At 37.2% G+C, this 21,978-nt stretch overlaps 1 protein-coding gene across 1 annotated transcript in view; it reads left to right on the top strand.

Moving 5' to 3' along the window:
- Positions 1 to 275: 275 nt before the first annotated feature.
- The window catches only part of LOC106594470 (uncharacterized), a 29,719-nt gene continuing 8,016 nt past the window's right edge, over positions 276 to 21,978 (top strand). Inside the window, exons 1-2 of the mRNA XM_082969596.1 lie at positions 276 to 912; positions 18,169 to 18,360. Coding sequence (XP_082825722.1) covers positions 490 to 912; positions 18,169 to 18,360 — 615 coding nt within the window. The 5' untranslated portion in view covers positions 276 to 489. The remainder of the gene's footprint in view (positions 913 to 18,168; positions 18,361 to 21,978) is intronic.

The raw sequence follows: 21,978 nt of genomic DNA, 5'->3' as shown, positions 1-21,978 counted from the left end.
GAAATAAGTTAATAAATATGTAATAACGCAAAACATTACTGTTTGTACTTAAATTAATAGGTAACCAGATCGTGACCACAACTAAGTTACCAAGTCTTTAACCACACTGTGTTGTTACATTGGTGAGTAAAAAGTCATGCTTCCTACGCTTGAACATTTTGTAAAAAAAATATATATATATTTACTCAACTGCGTTACCCACTCCAGTCAACAGTTGGCGAAGTCAGACTTTAAGGCAATGCTGTTAGTGTGACGTATAATCTAGTGGACGGAACGCTTCTTTCAACAGCAGCAACAGTTCGTCAGCCACCTCGGTAGCTTGCTAGACAAAATAACCGAACCAATAAAGCTTTTTAGACGCTTCGTGTATATTAGCAACTGTGTTTGAAACATTCTGTCGTCTAGTTAGTTATCCGATTTACGGCGGTTATTGGTCAGCTAGCTGGCTGGTTAAGTTAGCGTTAGCCTAGCTAGCTAACATCTCCGACCATGAGCTCACTAAGCTACTCTCCTCCTGCTAAAGAAGAGGTCTGCTGGACGGAGAAAGAAACTCTCGTTAAAGAGGAGGAGGAAGAGAAAGATGTTACAATACAACAACAAGTAAAGGGTGAGGCTGTTACAGTGAAAGAAGAAGAGAAAGACGTTTCAGTGAAAGAAGAGGTAGACACGTACAGAGTGAAAGAAGAGGAGGAAGAGAAAGACGTTTCAGTGAAAGAAGAGGTAGACACGTTCAGAGTGAAAGAAGAGGAGGAAGAGAAAGACGTTACAGTGAAAGAGGAGGAGGATGTTACAGTAAAAGAAGAGGAGGATGCAGTTGTTGGAGTGAAAGAGGAGGGGGAGATGACTGTCACGTCGAAAAAGGAGGAGGAGGAAACTGGATATCTGGGCCCGGTTTCCCAAACGCATCTTAAGGTATTCAATGATGAACATAGCAGTAAGATGGTTTTGAGAAACCGTTCCCTGATTAACACTAGTAAGTACTCTCTTAAATACAGAGGCACAAACTCTGCAGTTGTTGAACTGATGTTTGGTGTGAAAGGGGAAATCTGCAGTTGCTACATCCATATTTGGACATTTAAATGATTTATTTATAGCCATTGATTCTTGAAGAATATAACACATGCCTCATGAGCTTAGTAAACTGTTATACCACATCAGAACCCCAAATAAGCTTTTTTTTACTCCAACGTTTAGAAACAATGTAAATCAACAGCCTCAACATGGTTAAAACTATAATGTTGATATTTACATTTACATTTAAGTCATTTAGCAGACGCTCTTATCCAGAGCGACTTACAAAATGGTGCATTCACCTTGTGATATCCAGTGGAACAACCACTTTACAATAGTGCATCTAAATCTTTTAAGGGGGGGGGGGGGGGTTAGAAGGATTACTTTATCCTATCCTAGGTATTCCTTAAAGAGGTGGGGTTTCAGGTGTCTCCGGAAGGTGGTGATTGACTCCGCTGTCCTGGCGTCGTGAGGGAGCTTGTTCCACCATTGGGGTGCCAGAGCAGCGAACAGTTTTGACTGGGCTGAGCGGGAACTGTGCTTCCTCAGAGGTAGGGGGGCCAGCAGGCCAGTGGTGGATGAACGCAGTGCCCTTGTTTGGGTGTAGGGCCTGATGAGAGCCTGAAGGTATGGAGGTGCCGTTCCCTTCACAGCTCCGTAGGCAATCACCATGGTCTTGTAGCGGATGCGAGCTTCAACTGGAAGCCAGTGGAGAGAGCGGAGGAGCGGGGTGACGTGAGATATCATGGATGGTGAGTCCTTGCATCATTTGGTCTGTCTGAATTTGAGAGTAGTTACGTTTCTCCAGCCCCATCCATCATCTTATTACCTAAACAGTGGTGGAATGACAGACTTGTTATTGTTTCAATTGCAGATTGATTGATGTGGCTTTTTTAAAGGAACAACCTAGGATTTAAACAGCAACAAAATGGCTGCCCAGAGACTTGGTTTGGTAAACAGCTGAGGGATGGGGGCTGGAGAAATGTAACCACTCTCAAATTCATAGAGAAAGCTATTTTAGAAACCTTGAGCCAAAACCTAGCGACCTCGTCAAGAAGTTCAGACATCTTGGCGTAACAGTTATAAGGTGTTGGCTTGACAGTCACTGGACCCAAGTTTGAGTTCAGCTCAGGGATACCCCCTGAATTCACTACACTATGAATACAAGGACTGGCCATCCATGATGTCATAATGATAGTTTAACCAGGTTTCTAGGATATATATAGTATATTCTATAATCCACCCATGAGGTCATAATGATAGTTTAACCAGGTTTCTAGGATATTCTAGAATTCATCCATGATGTCATAATGATAGTTTAACCAGGTTTCTAGGATGTATAGTATATTCGAGAATTCATCCATGATGTCATAATGATAGTTTAACCAGGTTTCTAGGATATTCTAGAATTCATCCATGGTGTCATAATGATAGTTTAATTCTAGGATATATAGTATATTCTAGAATCCATCCATGATGTCATAATGATAGTTTAACCAGGTTTCTAGGCTATATAGTATATTCTAGAATTCATCCATGATGTCATAATGATAGTTTAACCAGGTTTCTAGGCTATATAGTATATTCTAGAATTCATCCATGATGTCATAATGATAGTTTAACCAGGTTTCTAGGCTATATAGTATATTCTAGAATTCATCCATGATGTCATAATGATAGTTTAACCAGGTTTCTAGGCTATATAGTATATTCTATAATCCACCCATGAGGTCATAATGATAGTTTAACCAGATTGAGGCTATACAGTGTTAGTTTACAAACAGTGGCGTTATACAAGGTTATGTTTTGGTTTCTGGTGGGATAATACAATTGAAACATTTGAGGCATTTATAAGTTATATTCTTCAAGAATCAATGGTTATATAGTAAATGGGTCTTTCTGTAACTGCCAGTGTAGATTTCCTGTGGGGTTCAAATTGTTAGAGCTGTTGATAAGTCATTGTATAATATTCAGCCAATTGTTTTAGGGCTGACCGTAGTCGGCTGGTCGATTGTTCTGTCGATAGGCTGTTTTGTTGACCGTGATTTATTTTTGTGGAGCAGTCGTAAATACGCTATATATACAACATTTTGTGGACACCCCTTCAACTTAGTGGGTTCAGCTATTTCAGCCACATCCGTTGCTGACTGGTGTATAAAATTGAGCACACAGCTGTGCAATTTCCATAGACAAACATTGGCAGTAGAATGGCCTTACTGAAGAGCTCTTACTTTAAATGTAGCACCGTCATAGGATGCAACCTTACCAACGGGACCGCAGAGTGCTGAAACACAAACTGCCTCTGGAAGCAACGTCAGCACAAGAACTGTTCGTTGGGAGCTTCATGAAATGGGTTTCCATGGCCGAGCAGTCACACACAAGCCTAAGATCACCATGCGCAATGCCAAGCGTCGGCTGGAGAGGTGTAAAGCTCACCGCCATTGGACTCTGGTGCAGTGGAAACGCATGTTCTCTGGAGTGATGAATCCTCCTTCACCATCTGGCAGTCCGACGGATGAATCTGGGTTTAGCGGATGCCCGGAGAACACTACCTGCCTGAATGCATAGTTCATTAAACTGGGTTTAGCGGATGCCAGGAGAACACTACCTGCCTGAATGCATAATTCATTAAACTGGGTTTAGCGGATGCCCGGAGAACACTACCTGCCTGAATGCATAGTTCATTAAACTGGGTTTAGCGGATGCCCGGAGAACACTACCTGCCTGAATGCATAGTTCATTAAACTGGGTTTAGCGGATGCCCGGAGAACACTACCTGCCTGAATGCGTAGTTCATTAAATTGGGTTTAGCGGATGCCAGGAGAACACTACCTGCCTGAATGCATAGTTCATTAAACTGGGTTTAGCGGATGCCCGGAGAACACTACCTGCCTGAATGCGTAGTTCATTAAATTGGGTTTAGCGGATGCCAGGAGAACACTACCTGCCTGAATGCGTAGTTCATTAAATTGGGTTTAGCGGATGCCAGGAGAACACTACCTGCCTGAATGCATAGTTCATTAAACTGTAAAGTTTGGTGGAAGAGGAATAATGATCTGTGGCTGTTTTTTCATGGTTCGGGCCCCTTAGTTCCAGTGAAGGGAAATCTTAGTGCTACAGCATACAGTGACATTCTAGATGATTCTGTGCTTCCAACAGTTTGGGGAACAGTTTGTGGAAGGCTCTTTCCTGTTGCAGCATGACAATGCCCCTCTGTCTGTCTGTCTGTCTGTCTGTCTGTCTGTCTGTCTGTCTGTCTGTCTGTCTGTCTGTCTGTCTGTCTGTCTGTCTGTTTTCTACCTGTCTGCCTGTCACTGTGGCAACAGTTTGTGGAAGGCTCTTAACTGTTGCAGCATGACAATGCCACTGTGCATAAAGCGAAGTCCAAACAGAATTGGTTTGGTGTGGATGACTTGCCTGCACAGAGCCCTGATCTCAACTCCATCGAACACCTTAGGGATGAATTGGGCTTAGCTTAATTGTCTAAGAAAATTAAGGAGAGAGCAAACCCCAACTTAATTAGGTCTATAATCAATTGCCTAGCTGAATATGCCTGGCTTTTTAAATCAGTACCAGTCAAAAGTTTGGACACACCTACTCATTCAAGGGTTTTAATTTATTTTTACTATTTTCTACATTGTAAAATAATAGTGAAGACATCAATACTTTGAAATAACACATATGGAATCATGTAGTAACCAAATAGTGTTAAACACATCAAAATATGTTTATATTTTAGACTCTTCAAAGTAGCCACCCTTTGCCTTGATGACAGCTTTGCACACTCTTGGCATTCTCTCAACCAGCTTCATGAGGTACTCACCTGGAATGCATTTCAATTAACAGGTGTGCCTTAAGTTCATTTGTGGAATTTCTTCCCTTCTTAATGTGTTTGAGCCAGTCAGTTGTGTTGTGAAAAGGTAGGGGTGGTATAGCCCTATTTTGTAAATGACCAAGTCCATATTATGGCAAGAACAGCTCAAATAAGCAAAGAGAAATGACAGTCCATCATTACTTTACTTTAAGACATGAAAGTCAGTCAATCCGGAAAACTTAAAATGTTTGTGAGTTTCTTCAAGTGCAGTCGCAAAAAACATCAAGCGCAATGATGAAACGGGCTCTCATGAGGACCGCCACAGGAAAGGAAGACCCAGAGTTACCTCTGCTGCAGAGGATAAGTTCATTAGAGTTACAAGCCTCAGAAATTGGCAAATAAATGCACCTCAGATTGCAGCCCAGATATATTTTTCACAGAGTTCAAGTAACATACTTGAACTCTCAACATCAACTGTTCAGAGGAGACTGCGTGAAATCAGGCCTTCATGGTCGTATTGCTGCAAAGAAACCACTACTAAAGGACATCAATAAGAAGAAGAGACTTGCTTGGGCCAAGAAACACGAGCAATGGACATTAGACTGGTGGAAATTTGTCCTTTGGTCTGATGAGTCCAAATTTGAGATTTTTGGTTCCAACCGCTGTGTCTTTGTGAGATGCAGAGTAGGTGAATGGATGATCTCTGCATGTGTGGTTCCCACTGTGAAGCATGGAGGAGGAGGTGTGATGGAGTCGGGGTGCTTTGCTGGTGACACTATTGGGGATTTATTTAGAATTCAATGCACACTTAACAGCATGGCTGCCACAGCAATGCACCATCCCAGCTGGTTTGTGCTTAGTGGGACTATAATTTGTTTTTCAACAGGACAATGACCCAAAACACACCTCCAGGCTGTGTAAGGGCTATTTGACCAGGAAGGAGAGTGGTGAAGTGCTGCATCAGATGACCTGGCCTCAATAATCACCCAAACTCAACACAATTGAGATGGTTTGGGATGAGTTGGACCGCAGAATGAAGGAAAAGCAGCCAACAAGTGCTCAGCATATGTGGGAACTTCTTCAAGACTGTTGGAAAAGCATTCCAGGTGACTACCTCATGAAGCTGGGTGAGAGAATGCAAAGCTGTCATCAAGGCAAAGGGTGGCTACTTTGAAGAATCTAAAATCTAAAATAAATGTTGGTTTGGTCATTACGTGATTCCATATGTGTTATATCATAGTTTTGATGCCTTCACTATTATTCTACAATGTAGAAAATAGTAAAAATAAAGAAAAACCCTTGAATGAGTAGGTGCGTTCAAACTTTTGACTGGTACTGTACTTTTGAGGAAAATAGGCAGTGTTCTCGACTCAAACCCTGACTTTTATAAGGGATTTTCTGACGATTAGCTTAGCAACCACGTGACACAGCGTGACAATCTGAACATGATTGGTCAACAGTCTGTTGGACGGGCGTTAGACATTTGTTTTCTAGCCTGTTTACTTTGGATCACGTGATGCGGCCTCAGTTAGCCCCGGGCTTGTGGCTGTTTAAATTCCTGCTGTTTGTTTTGGCAACAAACTGTAAATCACCGTGAGATGACATCATCACTGTATGTGAATTATTATTTCAGATGACATCATCACTGTCTGTGAATTATTATTTCAGATGACATCATCACTGTCTGTGAATTGTTATTTCAGATGACATCATCACTGTCTGAATTATTATTATTATTACAGATGACATCATCACTGTCTGAATTATTATTATTATTATTATTATTACAGATGACATCATCACTGTCTGTATTATTATTATTACAGATTACATCACTGTCTGAATTATTATTATTATTACAGATGACATCATCACTGTCTGAATTATTATTATTACAGATGACATCATCACTGGGGAAGCAGACTATCTAGAGCACGTCCCCGTGAGATGACATCATCACTGTCTGTGAATGAAATGTCTGGCTTCTAAATAAACTGCTGTTCACCATCTGGGACCATTCAACACCCTAGATTTACCAGGTTATTACTAAATAAACTGTTCACCATCTGGGACCATTCAACAGTCTAGATTTACCAGGTTATTACTAAATAAACTGTTCACCATCTGGGACCATTCAACAGTCTAGATTTACCAGGTTATTACTAAATAAACTGTTCACCATCTGGGACCATTCAACAGCCTAGATTTACCAGGTTATTACTAAATAAACTGTTCACCATCTGGGACCATTCAACAGCCTAGATTTACCAGGTTATTACTAAATAAACTGTTCACCATCTGGGACCATTCAACAGTCTAGATTTACCAGGTTATTACTAAATAAACTGTTCACCATCTGGCACCATTCAACAGTCTAGATTTACCAGGTTATTACAAAATAAACTGTTCACCATCTGGGACCATTCAACAGTCTAGATTTACCAGGTTATTACTAAATAAACTGTTCACCATCTGGGACCATTCAACAGCCTAGATTTACCAGGTTATTACTAAATAAACTGTTCACCATCTGGGACCATTCAACAGTCTAGATTTACCAGGTTATTACTAAATAAACTGTTCACCATCTGGGACCATTCAACAGCCTAGATTTACCAGGTTATTACTAAATAAACTGTTCACCATCTGGGACCATTCAACAGTCTAGATTTACCAGGTTATTACTAAATAAACTGTTCACCATCTGGGACCATTCAACACTCTAGATTTACCAGGTTATTACTTTTGGGGGTTCTCATAGGCTTACAATTGTTGTTTTGATTGTTGCTTGAACAGTCGCTAAGATAATATTTGGTTGCGATAGTTGCAAAATACCTATTTTTGATGCTGCAGTTGTTAGCTTGAATGCTAACGCTCATTGACCGGCTGGTAGCAAAGCTAGCCAAAGAGCATTTTCCTCAAACATGATATTTAGCAGGACATTCAAACGAGCCTGTGAAATGCACTCACAAGCAACCTGTAAATGGAGGCTATTTTTGCTGTCAGCCTATGAGAACTCCGCAGAGTTTTCCCCCACAGTGTGGAATTAGTGAATAGCGACACAGAGCTTAATGTGAGTTTCCTTGAGTAGCACTCCTGATCTTGCTCTGATAATGTATGGTAATATTCGGAATACAATGTGAAAAACAAAGATCTTCGCTCACCATTTCTGCCCACGCAGATATACTGCAACTAGATAAGAGATATACTACATCCATAACTAGATAACACATATACTTCATTCATAACTAGATAACAGATATACTGCAACTATATATAACTACATCCATAACTAGATTACAGATATACTACATCTGTATATGTATATACTACATCCATAACTAGATTACAGATATACTACATCTATATATGTATATACTACATCCATAACTAGATAACAGATATACTGCAACCTTATAACAGATATACTGCATCTTTAACTAGATAACAGATGTACTACGTCCTTAACTAGATAACAGATATTTTACAACTAGATACATTTTTTACTACGTCCATATCTAAATAACAGATATACTACGTCCATAAATAGATATCAGATATACTACGTCCATAACTAGATAACAGATATACTGCATCTTTAACTAGATAACAGATATACTGCATCTTTAACTAGATAACAGATATACTGCATCTTTAACTAGATAACAGATATACTGCATCTTTAACTAGATAACAGATATACTGCATCTTTAACTAGATAACAGATATACTGCATCTTTAATTAGATAACAGATATACTGCATCTTTAATTAGATAACAGATATACTGCAACTCGATAACAGATGTACTGCAACTAGATAACAGATGTACTGCAACTGGATAACAGATGTACTGCAACTGGATAACAGATGTACTGCAACTGGATAACAGATGTACTGCAACTGGATAACAGATGTACTGCAACTGGATAACAGATGTACTGCAACTGGATAACAGATGTACTGCAACTGGATAACAGATGTACTGCAACTGGATAACAGATGTACTGCAACTGGATAACAGTGTACTGCAACTAGATAACAGATATACTACGTCCATAACTAGATAACAGATATACTACGTCCATAACTAGATAACAGATATACTACGTCCATAACTAGATATCAGATATACTACGTCCATAACTAGATATCAAATATACTGCGTCCATAACTAGATATCAGATATACTGCGTCCATAACTAGATAACAGATATACTACGTCCATAACTTGATAACACATATACTTCGTTCATAACTAGATAACAGATATACTGCATCCATAACTAGATAACAGATATACTGCATCCATAACTAGATAACAGATATACTGCATCCATAACTAGATAACAGATATACTGCATCCATAACTAGATAACAGATATACTGCATCCATAACTAGATAACAGATATACTTCATTCATAACTAGATAACAGATATACTGCATCCATAACTAGATAACAGATATACTGCATCCATAACTAGATAACAGATATACTGCAACTACAACTAGACAACAGATGTACTACGTCCTTAACTAGATAACAGATATACTACATCCATAACTAGATAACAGATATCCTGTGTCCATAACTAGATAACAGATATACTACAACTAGATAAGATGTACTACAACTAGATAACAGATATACTGCATCCATAACTAGATAACGGTTATACTGCATCCATAACTAGATAACGGTTATACTGCATCCATAACTAGATAACAGATGTACTGCAACTAGATAACAGATGTGCTGCAACTAGATAACAGATATTGTACGTCTTAACTAGATATCAAATATACTGCATCCATAACTAGATATCAGATATACTGCGTCCATAACTAGATAAGACATACTGCATCCATAACTAAATAACAGATATACTGCATCTTTAACTAGATAACAGATATACTACATCCATTACTAGACAACAGATATACTGCAACTACAACTAGACAACAGATGTACTACGTCCATAACTAGATAACAGATATACTACATCCATAACTAGATAACAGATATCCTGTGTCCATAACTAGATAACAGATATACTACAACTAGATAACATTTTTACTACGTCCATAACTAAATAACAGATATACTGCATCCATAACTAGATAACAGATATACTGCATCCATAACTAGATAACCGATATGCTGCAACTAGATAAGATATACTGCAACTAAATAACAGATATACTTCAACTATGTATATACTACATCCATAACTAGATTACAGATATTCTACATCTATATATGTATATACTACATCCATAACTATATAACAGATATACTGCAACTAGATAACAGATATACTGCAACTAGATAACAGATATACTGCATCCATAACTAGATAACAGATTGTAATGGTTGTTATCTGGAATGGAGGACCAAAACGCAGCAGGAATGTGGATGCTCATCTTGTATTTATTTGAAAATAAAGTGAACACCAAAATTACAAAAAAAACGAAGAACTCACGAACAACAAAACAGTCTTGTCATGCTCACACAGGCAAAACAAGAAACAATCTCCCACAACACCAAACCAAACAATTACCCATATATAGGACTCTCAATCAGAGGCAACGAGAAGCACCTGCCTCCAATTGACTCCAACCCCTATCAACCTAAACATAGAAATAAAACAAACCAGAAAGAACATAGACCAAAACCCGGAAATAATAAATCAAACACCCTACTACATAAATCACCACCCCGAACCACATAAACAAAATACCCTCTGCCACGTCCTGACCAAACTACAATAACAAATAACGCTTATACTGGTCAGGACGTGACACAGATATACTACATCTAGATAACAGATATACTACATCTAGGTAACAGATATACTGCATCCATAACTAGATAACAGATATTCTGCATCCATAACTAGATAACAGATATTCTGCATCCATAACTAGATAACAGATATACTGCATCCATAACTAGATTACAGATATACTGCATCCATAACTAGATTACAGATATACTGCATCGATATATGTATATACTACATCCATAACTAGATAACAGATATACTATAACTAGATAACAGGATGTACTACGTCCATAACTAGATAACAGTTATACTGCGTCCATAACTAGATTACAATTATACTGCATCCATAACTAGATAACAGATATATTACAACTAGATAACAGATATACTTCATCCATAAGTAGATAATATATATATACTTCATCCATAACTAGATAACAGATATCCTGCATCCATTACTAGATAACAGATGTACTGCAACTAAATAACAGATATACTGCATCCATAACTAGATAACAGATATACTACATCTAGATAACAGATATACTACATTTAGGTAACAGATATACTGCATCCATAACTAGATAACAGATATTCTGCATCCATAACTAGATAACATATATTCTGCATCCATAACTAGATAACAGATATACTGCATCCATAACTAGATTACAGATATACTGCATCTATATATGTATATACTACATCCATAACTAGATAACAGATATACTGCAACTAGATAACAGATATACTACATCTAGATAACAGATATACTACATTTAGGTAACAGATATACTGCATCCATAACTAGATAACAGATATTCTGCATCCATAACTAGATAACATATATTCTGCATCCATAACTAGATAACAGATATACTGCATCCATAACTAGATTACAGATATACTGCATCTATATATGTATATACTACATCCATAACTAGATAACAGATATACTGCAACTAGATAACAGATATACTATAACTAGATAACAAGATAACAGATATACTGCATCCATAACTAGATAACATATATACTACATCTAGATAACAGATATACTACATCTAGTTAACAGATATACTGCATCCATAACTAGATAACAGATATACTGCATCCATAACTAGATAACAGATATACTGCATCCATAACTAGATTACAGATATACTGCATCCATAACTAGATTACAGATATACTGCATCTATATATGTATATACTACATCCATAACTAGATAACAGATATACTACATCTAGTTAACAGATATACTGCATCCATAACTAGATATCAAACATACTACGTCCATAACTAGATAACAGATATACTTAATTCATAACTAGATAACAGATATACTACATCTAGATACATGCATCCATAACTAGATAACAGATATACTTCATTCATAACTAGATAACAGATATACTGCATCCATAACTAGATAACATATATACTGCATCCATAACTAGATAACAGATATACTGCATCCATAACTAGATAACAGATATACTGCATCCATAACTAGATAACAGATATACTGCATCCATAACTAGATAACAGATATACTGCATCCATAACTAGTTAACCGATATGCTGCAACTAGATAACAGATATACTGCAACTAGACAACAGATATACTGCAACTACAACTAGACAACAGATGTACTACGTCCTTAACTAGACAACAGATGTACTACTTCCTTAACTAGACAACAGATATACTACATCCATAACTAGATAACAGATATACTACATCCATAACTAGATAACAGATATACTACATCCATAACTAGATAACAGATATATTACAACTAGATAACAGATTTACTGCATCCATAACTAGACAACAGATATACTGCATCAATAACTAGATAACAGATATACTACATCCATAACAAGATTACAGATATACTGCATCTATATATGTATATACTACATCCATAACTAGATAACAGATATCCTGTGTCCATAACTAGATAACAGATATATTACAACTAGATAACAGATTTACTGCATCCATAACTAGATCACAGATATTCGGCATCCATAACTAGATTACAGATATACTGCATCCATAACTAGATTACAGATATACTGCATCTATATGTGTATATACTGCATCCATAACTAGATAACAGATATTCGGCATCCATAACTAGATTACAGATATACTGCATCCATAACTAGATTACAGATATACTGCATCTATATGTGTATATACTACATCCATAACTAGATAACAGATATACTATAACTAGATAACAGATGTACTACGTCCATAACTAGATAACAATTATACTGCGTCCATAACTAGATAACAATTATACTGCATCCATAACTAGATAACAGATATATTACAACTAGATAACAGATATACTGCATCCATAACTAGATAACAGATTTACTACATCTTCATATATATATATATATATATATATATATATATATATATTTATGTATACTACATCCATAACTAGATAACAGATATACTTCATCCATAACTAGATAACAGATATCCTGCATCCATAACTAGATAACAGATATACTACAACTAGATAACAGATATACTACAACTAGATAACAGAACATTTTCACTTCGTCCATAACTAGTTATCAGATATCCTGTTTGGGATAGGGGGCAGTATTTTCACGGCCGGATACAAAACTTGCCCGATTTTATCTGGTTACTGCTCCTGTCCAGAATCTAGAATATGCATATAATTAGTAGATTTGGATAGAAAACACTCTAAAGTTTCGAAAACTGTTTGAATGGTGTCTGTGAGTATAACAGAACTCATATGGCAGGCCAAAACCTGAGATGATTCCATCCAGGAAGTGCCCTGTCTGACAATTTGTTGTCCTTCTGTAGCATCTCTATCGAAAATACAGCATCTGTGCTGTAACGTGACATTTTCTAAGGCTTCCATTGGCTCTCAGAAGGCGCCAGAAAGTGGAATGGGGTGTCTGCTGTCTCTGGGCGAAGAACAGCAGGAGAATTTGTTAGTGGTCAGCCTGGGAACAGTGAGACTGAGAGGCGCGTTCACGAGACTTCTAAATTTTATTCTTTCAGCCTTTGAATGAATACAACGTCGCCCGGTTGGAATATTATCGCTATTTTACAAGACAAATAGCATAAAAATTGATTTTAAACAGCATTTGACATGCTTCGAGGTACGGTAATGGAATATTTTGATTTTTTTTGTCACAAAATGCGCTCGCGAGTCACCCTTCGGATAGTGACCTGAACGCACGAACAAAACGGAGCTATTTGAATATAACTATGGATTATTTGGAACCAAAACAGCATTTGTTGTTGAAGTAGAACTCCTGGGAGTGCATTCTGACGAAGAACAGCAAAGGTAATTCAATTTTTCCAATAGTAATTCTGAGTTTAGGTTGTCCCAAACTTGGTGGGTGTCAAATTAGCTAGCTGTGATGGCCGGGCTATGTACTCAGAATATTGCAAAACGTGCTTTCGACGAAAAGCTATTTTAAAATCTGACACCGTGATTGCATAAAGGAGTTCTGTATCTATAATTCTTAAAATAATTGTTCTGTATTTTGTGAACTTTTATCATGAGTAATTTAGTAAATTCACCGGAAGGTTGCGGTGGGTATGCTAGTTCTGAACATCACATGCTAATGTAAAAAGCTGTTTTTTGATATAAATATGAACTTGATTGAACAAAACATGCATGTATTGTATAACATAATGTCCTAGGAGTGTCATCTGATGAAGATCATCAAAGGTTTGTGCTGCATTTAGCTGTGGTTTTGGTTTTTGTGACATATATGCTTGCTTTGAAAATGGCTGTGTGATTATTTTTGGCAGGGTACTCTCCTGACATAATCTAATGTTTTGCTTTCGCTGTAAAGCCTTTTTGAAATCGGACAATGTGGTTAGATTAATGAGAGTCTTGTCTTTAAAATGGTGTAAAATAGTCATATGTTTGAGAAATTGAAGTTACAGCATTTTTGAGGTATTTGTATTCCGCGCCACGCTCTACCATTGGATATTGGTGAGGCGTTCCGCTAGCGGAAGGTCTGTCCTTAAGAAGACATTCTGCATCCATAACTAAATAACAGATATACTGCATCTTTAACTAGATAACAGATATATTACATCCATAACTTGATAACAGATATACTTCATCCATAACTAGATAACAGATATACTGCATCCATAACTAGGTAACAGATGTACTGCAACTAAATAACAGATATACTGCATCCATAACTAAATAACAGATATACTGCATCCATAACTAGATAACAGATATACTGCATCCATAACTAGATAACAGATATACTGCATCCATAACTAGATAACAGATGTACTGCATCCATAACTAGATAACAGATGTACTGCATCCATAACTAGATAACAGATGTACTGCATCCATAACTAGATAACAGATGTACTGCATCCATAACTAGATAACAGATGTACTGCATCCATAACTAGATAACGGATGTACTGCATCCATAACTAGATAACGGATGTACTGCATCCATAACTAGATAACGGATGTACTGCATCCATAACTAGATAACGGATGTACTGCATCCATAACTAGATAACGGATGTACTGCATCCATAACTAGATAACGGATGTACTGCATCCATAACTAGATAACGGATGTACTGCATCCATAACTAGATAACGGATGTACTGCATCCATAACTAGATAACGGATGTACTGCATCCATAACTAGATAACGGATGTACTGCATCCATAACTAGATAACGGATGTACTGCATCCATAACTAGATAACGGATGTACTGCATCCATAACTAGATAACGGATGTACTGCATCCATAACTAGATAACGGATGTACTGCATCCATAACTAGATAACGGATGTACTGCATCCATAACTAGATAACGGATGTACTGCATCCATAACTAGATAACGGATGTACTGCATCCATAACTAGATAACGGATGTACTGCATCCATAACTAGATAACGGATGTACTGCATCCATAACTAGATAACGGATGTACTGCATCCATAACTAGATAACGGATGTACTGCATCCATAACTAGATAACGGATGTACTGCATCCATAACTAGATAACGGATGTACTGCATCCATAACTAGATAACGGATGTACTGCATCCATAACTAGATAACGGATGTACTGCATCCATAACTAGATAACAGATGTACTGCATCCATAACTAGATAACAGATGTACTGCATCCATAACTAGATAACAGATGAACTGCATCCATAAATAGATAACAGATGAACTGCATCCATAAATAGATAACAGATGTACTGCATCCATAACTAGATAACAAATGTACTGCATCCATAACTAGATAACAGATGAACTGCATCCATAAATAGATAACAGATATTGTAACACTCTTCGTCGTCTGAAGATAAAGAGAAGTCATTGTCGGACCAATACGCAGCGAAATTATGTGCACTGATCTTCTTTATTTTAAACGGACAAGAAGGAGAACCAAAACAAACACGTACACAAAGAAAACACAACGACTAATCACAGGCTGGTAAGGCACAAGGCTATACACAGAACAATCTCCCACAAAGCACTCAACAAACACATACCTATATATAGGACTCTCAATCAGAGGCAACTAGAAAACACCTGCCTCCAATTGAGAGTCCAACCCCAATAAACAAAACATAGAAATACAAAAGACTAGACAGAACATAGAAATACACTAACATAGAACAGTGCCCAAAAACCCCCGGAATACATAAATCAAATACCCTACTAAACAAACCACCACCCCGAACCACATAAAACAAATACCCTCTGCCACGTCCTGACCAAACTACAATAACAAATAACCCCTATTACTGGTCAGGACGTGACAGATATACTACATCCATAACTAGATAACAGATATACTGCAACTATATATATATATATAACTATAAATATATATTACATATATATACTACATCCATAACTAGATAACAGATATACTACATCTATATGTATATACTACATCCATAACTAGATAACAGATATACTGCAACTAGATAACAGATATTGTGCATCCATAACTAGATAACTTCTATACTACAACTAGATAACAGATATACTGCAACTATATGTATATACTACATCCATAACTAGATAACAGATATACTGCATCCATAACTAGATAACAGATATAGTGCAACTAGATGACAGATATACTACAACCAGATAACAGATATACTGCATCCATACCTAGCTAACAGATATAGTGCAACTAGATGACAGATATACTACAACCAGATAACAGATATACTGCATCCATACCTAGCTAACAGATATTCTACAACAGGATAACAGATATACTGCGTATAAGACTAAATATGACTGTTGTTGCTCACTTGACTGTGTTAACCTCTCTTGGGTAGGGGGCAGTATTTTCACGTCCAGATGAAAAGCGTGTTACTCAGGCCCAGAAGCTAGGATATGCATAGAATTGGTAGATTTGGATAGAAAACACTGTAATATTTCTAAAACTGTTAAAATTCTGTCTATGAGTATAACACAACTGATATGGCAGGCGAAACCCCGAGGACAAACCACCCCCCCCCCCAAAAAAAAAAATCAGCCTACCACTGTTTTCAATGGCTGTCACTTTTTATTTTAAGGCGAATCCTCCCAGATTGCAGTTCCTAGGGCTTCCACTAGATGTCAACAGTCTTTAGAAAGAGTTTCATGCTGGTTTTTGGAAAAATGAGCCAGAAATTGTAGTTTTTCTAGGTGGCTCCCATTTTGGCTGTAGTGTTTCCAAGCGCGTAGAAGAGAGCGCGTTCTTTGGTATTTTTCTCCGGTAAAGACAATAACGATTCTATGTCTTACATTTGATCAATTATTTACATATTAGGGTACCTAAGGTTTGATTATAAATGTTGTTTGACTTGTTTGGAAAAGTTTATTAGTAACATTTGGGATTCATTTTGTATGCATTTTGATGGAGGGAAACTGGGTGGATTATTGACTGAAGCACGCCAGCTAAACTGAGCTTTTATGGATATAAAGGACATTATTGAACAAAAGTACCATTTGTGATGTATCTGGGACCTTTCGGAGTGCCAACAGAAGAAGATTATCAAAGGTAAGGCATTTATTATTTCGCTATTTCTGACTTTCGTGGCGCACCTGCCTGGTTGAAATTTGTTTTTCATGCTTTTGTATGTGGGGCGCTGTCCTCAGAAAATCGCATGGTGTGCTTTCGCCATAAAGCCTTTTTGAAATCTGACACAGCAGCTGGATTAACAAGAAGTTAAGCTTTATTTTGATGTATTACACTTGTGATTTTATGAAAGTTAAATATTTATAATTCTCCAGTTTGAATTTCGCTCTCTGCAATTTCACTGGATGTTGGCCAGGTGGGACGCTACCATCCCACCTGCCCATAAGAAGTTAAGAAAATAGTCAAAGTTTGTGAAAGCTTTTAAACATTCATTACAGACGTAAATTGTTGTATACAATCATGGGCATCACCTTAAGCTCATATAAACAGTGGATTTCTGCTGTTGTGGGCCTTTAACCATCTGTCTGACTTTGTTGTTCACACAGGAGAGAGACTTGACTATCTTGGATCTTCTGGAGAGCCTCAACAACATCATGAAGCTGCTGAGGCAGAGAAGAGTCTCTCCAGACCAGAACACCTCAAGAAACACCAGCGGATACCCAAACTTACCTCTTCAACAGACCTTAAAAGACATCAGAGAATCCATACAGGAGAGAAACCTAATAGCTGTGATCAATGTGGGAAGAGTTTTACTACACCTAAACAGCTGACTATACACCAGAGAATACACACAGGAGAGAAATCTTACCACTGCTCTGACTGTGGAACAAGTTTTGTTTCTTCCCAATATTTAAAATCACACAAGAGAACGCACACAATAGCAAAACCTTACCACTGCTCTGACTGTGGAAAGTGTTTTGTTTCGGCACAATACTTAAAATCACACCAGAAAACACACACAGGAGAGAAGCCTTATAGCTGTGATCAATGTGGGAAGAGTTTTAGTGTTACAAGCAGCCTGAAAGCACACCAGAAAACACACACAAGAGAGAAATCTTATAGCTGTGATCAATGTGAGAAGAGTTTTTTTACATCTAGCATTCTGACTGCACACCAGAGAACACACACAGGAGAGAAACCTTATAGCTGTGATCAATGCGGGAAGAGTTTTACTTCATTTAGCCAGCTGACTATACACAAGAGAACACACACAGGAGAGAAACCTTACCACTGCTCTGACTGTGGAAATAGTTTTGGTTCATCCCAATATTTAAAATCACACCAGAAAACACACAAAGGAGAGAAGCCTTATAGCTGTGTTCAATGTGGGTGGAGTTTTACTCACTCAAGGAACATGATATCACACCAGAGAACACACACAGGATAGAAACCTTGTGGCTGTAATCAATGCAAGTTCGAATGCCCGAGCTGATGAAATACAAATCTGTCATTCTGTCCCTGAACAAGGCAGTTAACCCATTCTTCCTAGGCCGTCATTGAAATTAAAAATTAGTTCTTAATTGGCTTGCCTAATTAATTAAAGGTAAAATAAAATAGAAATGTGGGAAGATGTTTACTCAGCCAAACATCCTGATAGCCTACCAGAGAACACACAGAGAAACCTTATAGCTGTGATCAATATGGCATGAATTACTCTGGTAAAAGAGCTCTGATTAAACATCAGAAAATACATACATGGAGTTGTTTCATCATATCAATGAATAATGTCACAATGTAGAATGTTTTAACATTGTAGGAGTATTTTAATGATGTCACAATGTAGAATGTTTTAACATTGTAGTAGGAGTATTTAATGACGTCACAATGTAGAATGTTGTAACATTGTAGCAGTATTTTAATGATGTCACAATGTAGAATGTTTTAACATTGTAGTAGCAGTATTTTAATGATGTCACAATGTAGAACCTTAAACATTTGCCCCCTGTTCTATTGATTTCAGCATGATATGGATAATCCCCTTATTGGGAAAAATACAGGCTCTGAATTGAAAGAGTACTATTTATGTGATTAACATAAACACAAAGGGTTGCGTTTCACTTCCTGCGTTGGCGACCTACTTGAATCAAACTGCAACACTTTAAAATGTAGCTAGCTGTTTTCTACAAATTGACCTGTAAACAGTGATGTACACATTATTCCCACATTCCGTGTGGTGTTTGAGCTGTTAGTTTTAACAGGAAGTGCAACCTCATCTCCCACCTCTTGCGCAATTGATTTCAAAGTGATGACGAATAAGTGTTGCGTTTTCTTAGTTTTGGGGACCCCTACATTTAAATGCATCACTCCAAAATGTAGCTGACTGTTTTCTGCAGGTTGTCCTCCAGCCAGTGAGGTAAAAGATATCTCCCATTTTCATGTGTTTTATTTAGTTGTGTTAGTTTCAACAGCACATACAACCTGATTTCCCCCTAAATTGATATCAGTGATTTATTTGCCACTTTTTGAAACAAGAGCGTTTTTGGTACTTGTCCAGTTTATAAGGTGCTCATTTAAAAAAAATCCAAGTGAAGTGATTACTATTGTGGAACATGTTTGTGTCGATAGTACATTTTATGTTTAGGTTTTCAATGTATCACAAACAGTTTCTGCATATTGGTTATTGATTTTTACACGTTAAAATTGTTTTGACATTGGGCTCCTCCCACATAGCAAAATGTTGTTGAAAATAATACTATGCCCGACGTCCAATCTACGTTCGGTTTTGGTTGAAAGTCGAAAATACTTTTTTCAGGTGATTGTTTCAATGAGTTCAAAACAACTCAATTTGAACGTACTTGCAGCTTATACATATGGATGCAATATAAAATGTTTAACTTGGACTAACTTATGAACAATTTTTAAACAATCATACATCACTCCAGCATTAACACATAGTGTTTCTTTACAACATTCAAGTGCTAATTGTCTTTATTCCACTACTGAAGAAGCATGACTCAAATCACCTCATATTTCAAACATCCAGCCTGACAAAAGATACATGTTTTATTATTCCATGCCTCACCATTAAGTGAATTATTGCAATACATATTAACAAAGGGGTGTACATTTGGTTTTTATATTGTCATAATATTTCAATGTAATGTAACATTTAGTAATCACAATAATTTATGAGACTAACTGAATTTTATTGGCACAATTATATTGTTTATTAACAATGTTGTAAAACTAGCTTAGTTTGGCTTGATATTACATCCTATTCTTACTATTTTAATCAATGTCATTTCCTTAGAATGCTCATTAGTCTTTCAGTTTTTATTGTTATTCTTTAGTTTTTTATGCTCTTATGTTTGTTGTGTTGTAAATATTTCAGTTTTTATTTTCATAGTTTTTTTATTACCTTTTCCTTGTGAAGCGCATTGTATTGCATTCATGTCTGAAATGTGCTGTATAAATAAAGCTTGATTTGATTTGAACATATTGCAAAACATATTAACCCAATCAACAAATATGTGCAAAATCAACACATCTTGGTTCATCTTAGTATGATAAACCATATCAATTCAGTACATCTTCCACCGTGTCAAAATGGTATAAAACTTTTGTATCAGTTTTCAACCAATCCAGTACATTTTTGTTGAAAATGAAAAAATGTTGAAATCAACAATATGTCAACGGATTCAACTACTGAAAACTGAAACAAACAAATGGATCAACCAGATCAATCCCACTTTTCCAGCCTGCTGAAGGCGTGGTGGAGTGGTAAACACCACCCCCGGCTCTACCAGGGGCTTGAGGTGGTCTCCCACAGATTTAACAATAACATGTTCTAACAGAATGTAAACTTTCTGCACCACCAGTTCTAATATGTTAACATGAATAAGGACATTTCAAGTTAGAATTCAACACCATGTTCTGTGGCCTTGCTGTTCCATTTCTTGACTGCCCCTGCAACACAGAAACACATTTAGTCATATTATACAAAACACTCAATGTATTCGGGCCTCAAATCAAATGTTTTTATGAAGCCCTTTTTACATCAGCAGATGTCACAAAGTGCTGTACAGAAACCCAGCCTAAAACCCCAAACAGCAAGCAATGCAGATGTATAAGCACGGTGGCTAGAAAAAAACTCCCTAGAAAGGCAGGAACCTAGGCAGAAACATAGAGAGCACTCAGGCTTTGAGGGGTGGCCAGTCCCCTTCTGATTGTGCCGGGTGGAGTTTATAAGAGTACATGGCCTTTAAGGCCAGATCGTTCTTCAAGATGTTCAAAAGTTCATAGATGACCAGCAAGGTCAAATAATAATCACAGTGGTTGTAGAGGGTGCAACAGGTCAGCACCTCAGGAGTAAATGTCAGTTGGCTTTTCATAGCCGAGCATTGTTTTATTTTTTA

The sequence above is a fragment of the Salmo salar genome, chromosome 02, assembly GCF_965601325.2.
Source record: "Salmo salar chromosome 02, fSalSal1, whole genome shotgun sequence".
Classification (NCBI taxonomy): Eukaryota; Metazoa; Chordata; class Actinopteri; order Salmoniformes; family Salmonidae; genus Salmo; species Salmo salar.
The sequence above is the reverse complement of the archived record's forward strand: the minus strand, read 5'-3'. Positions and strand labels throughout refer to the sequence as shown.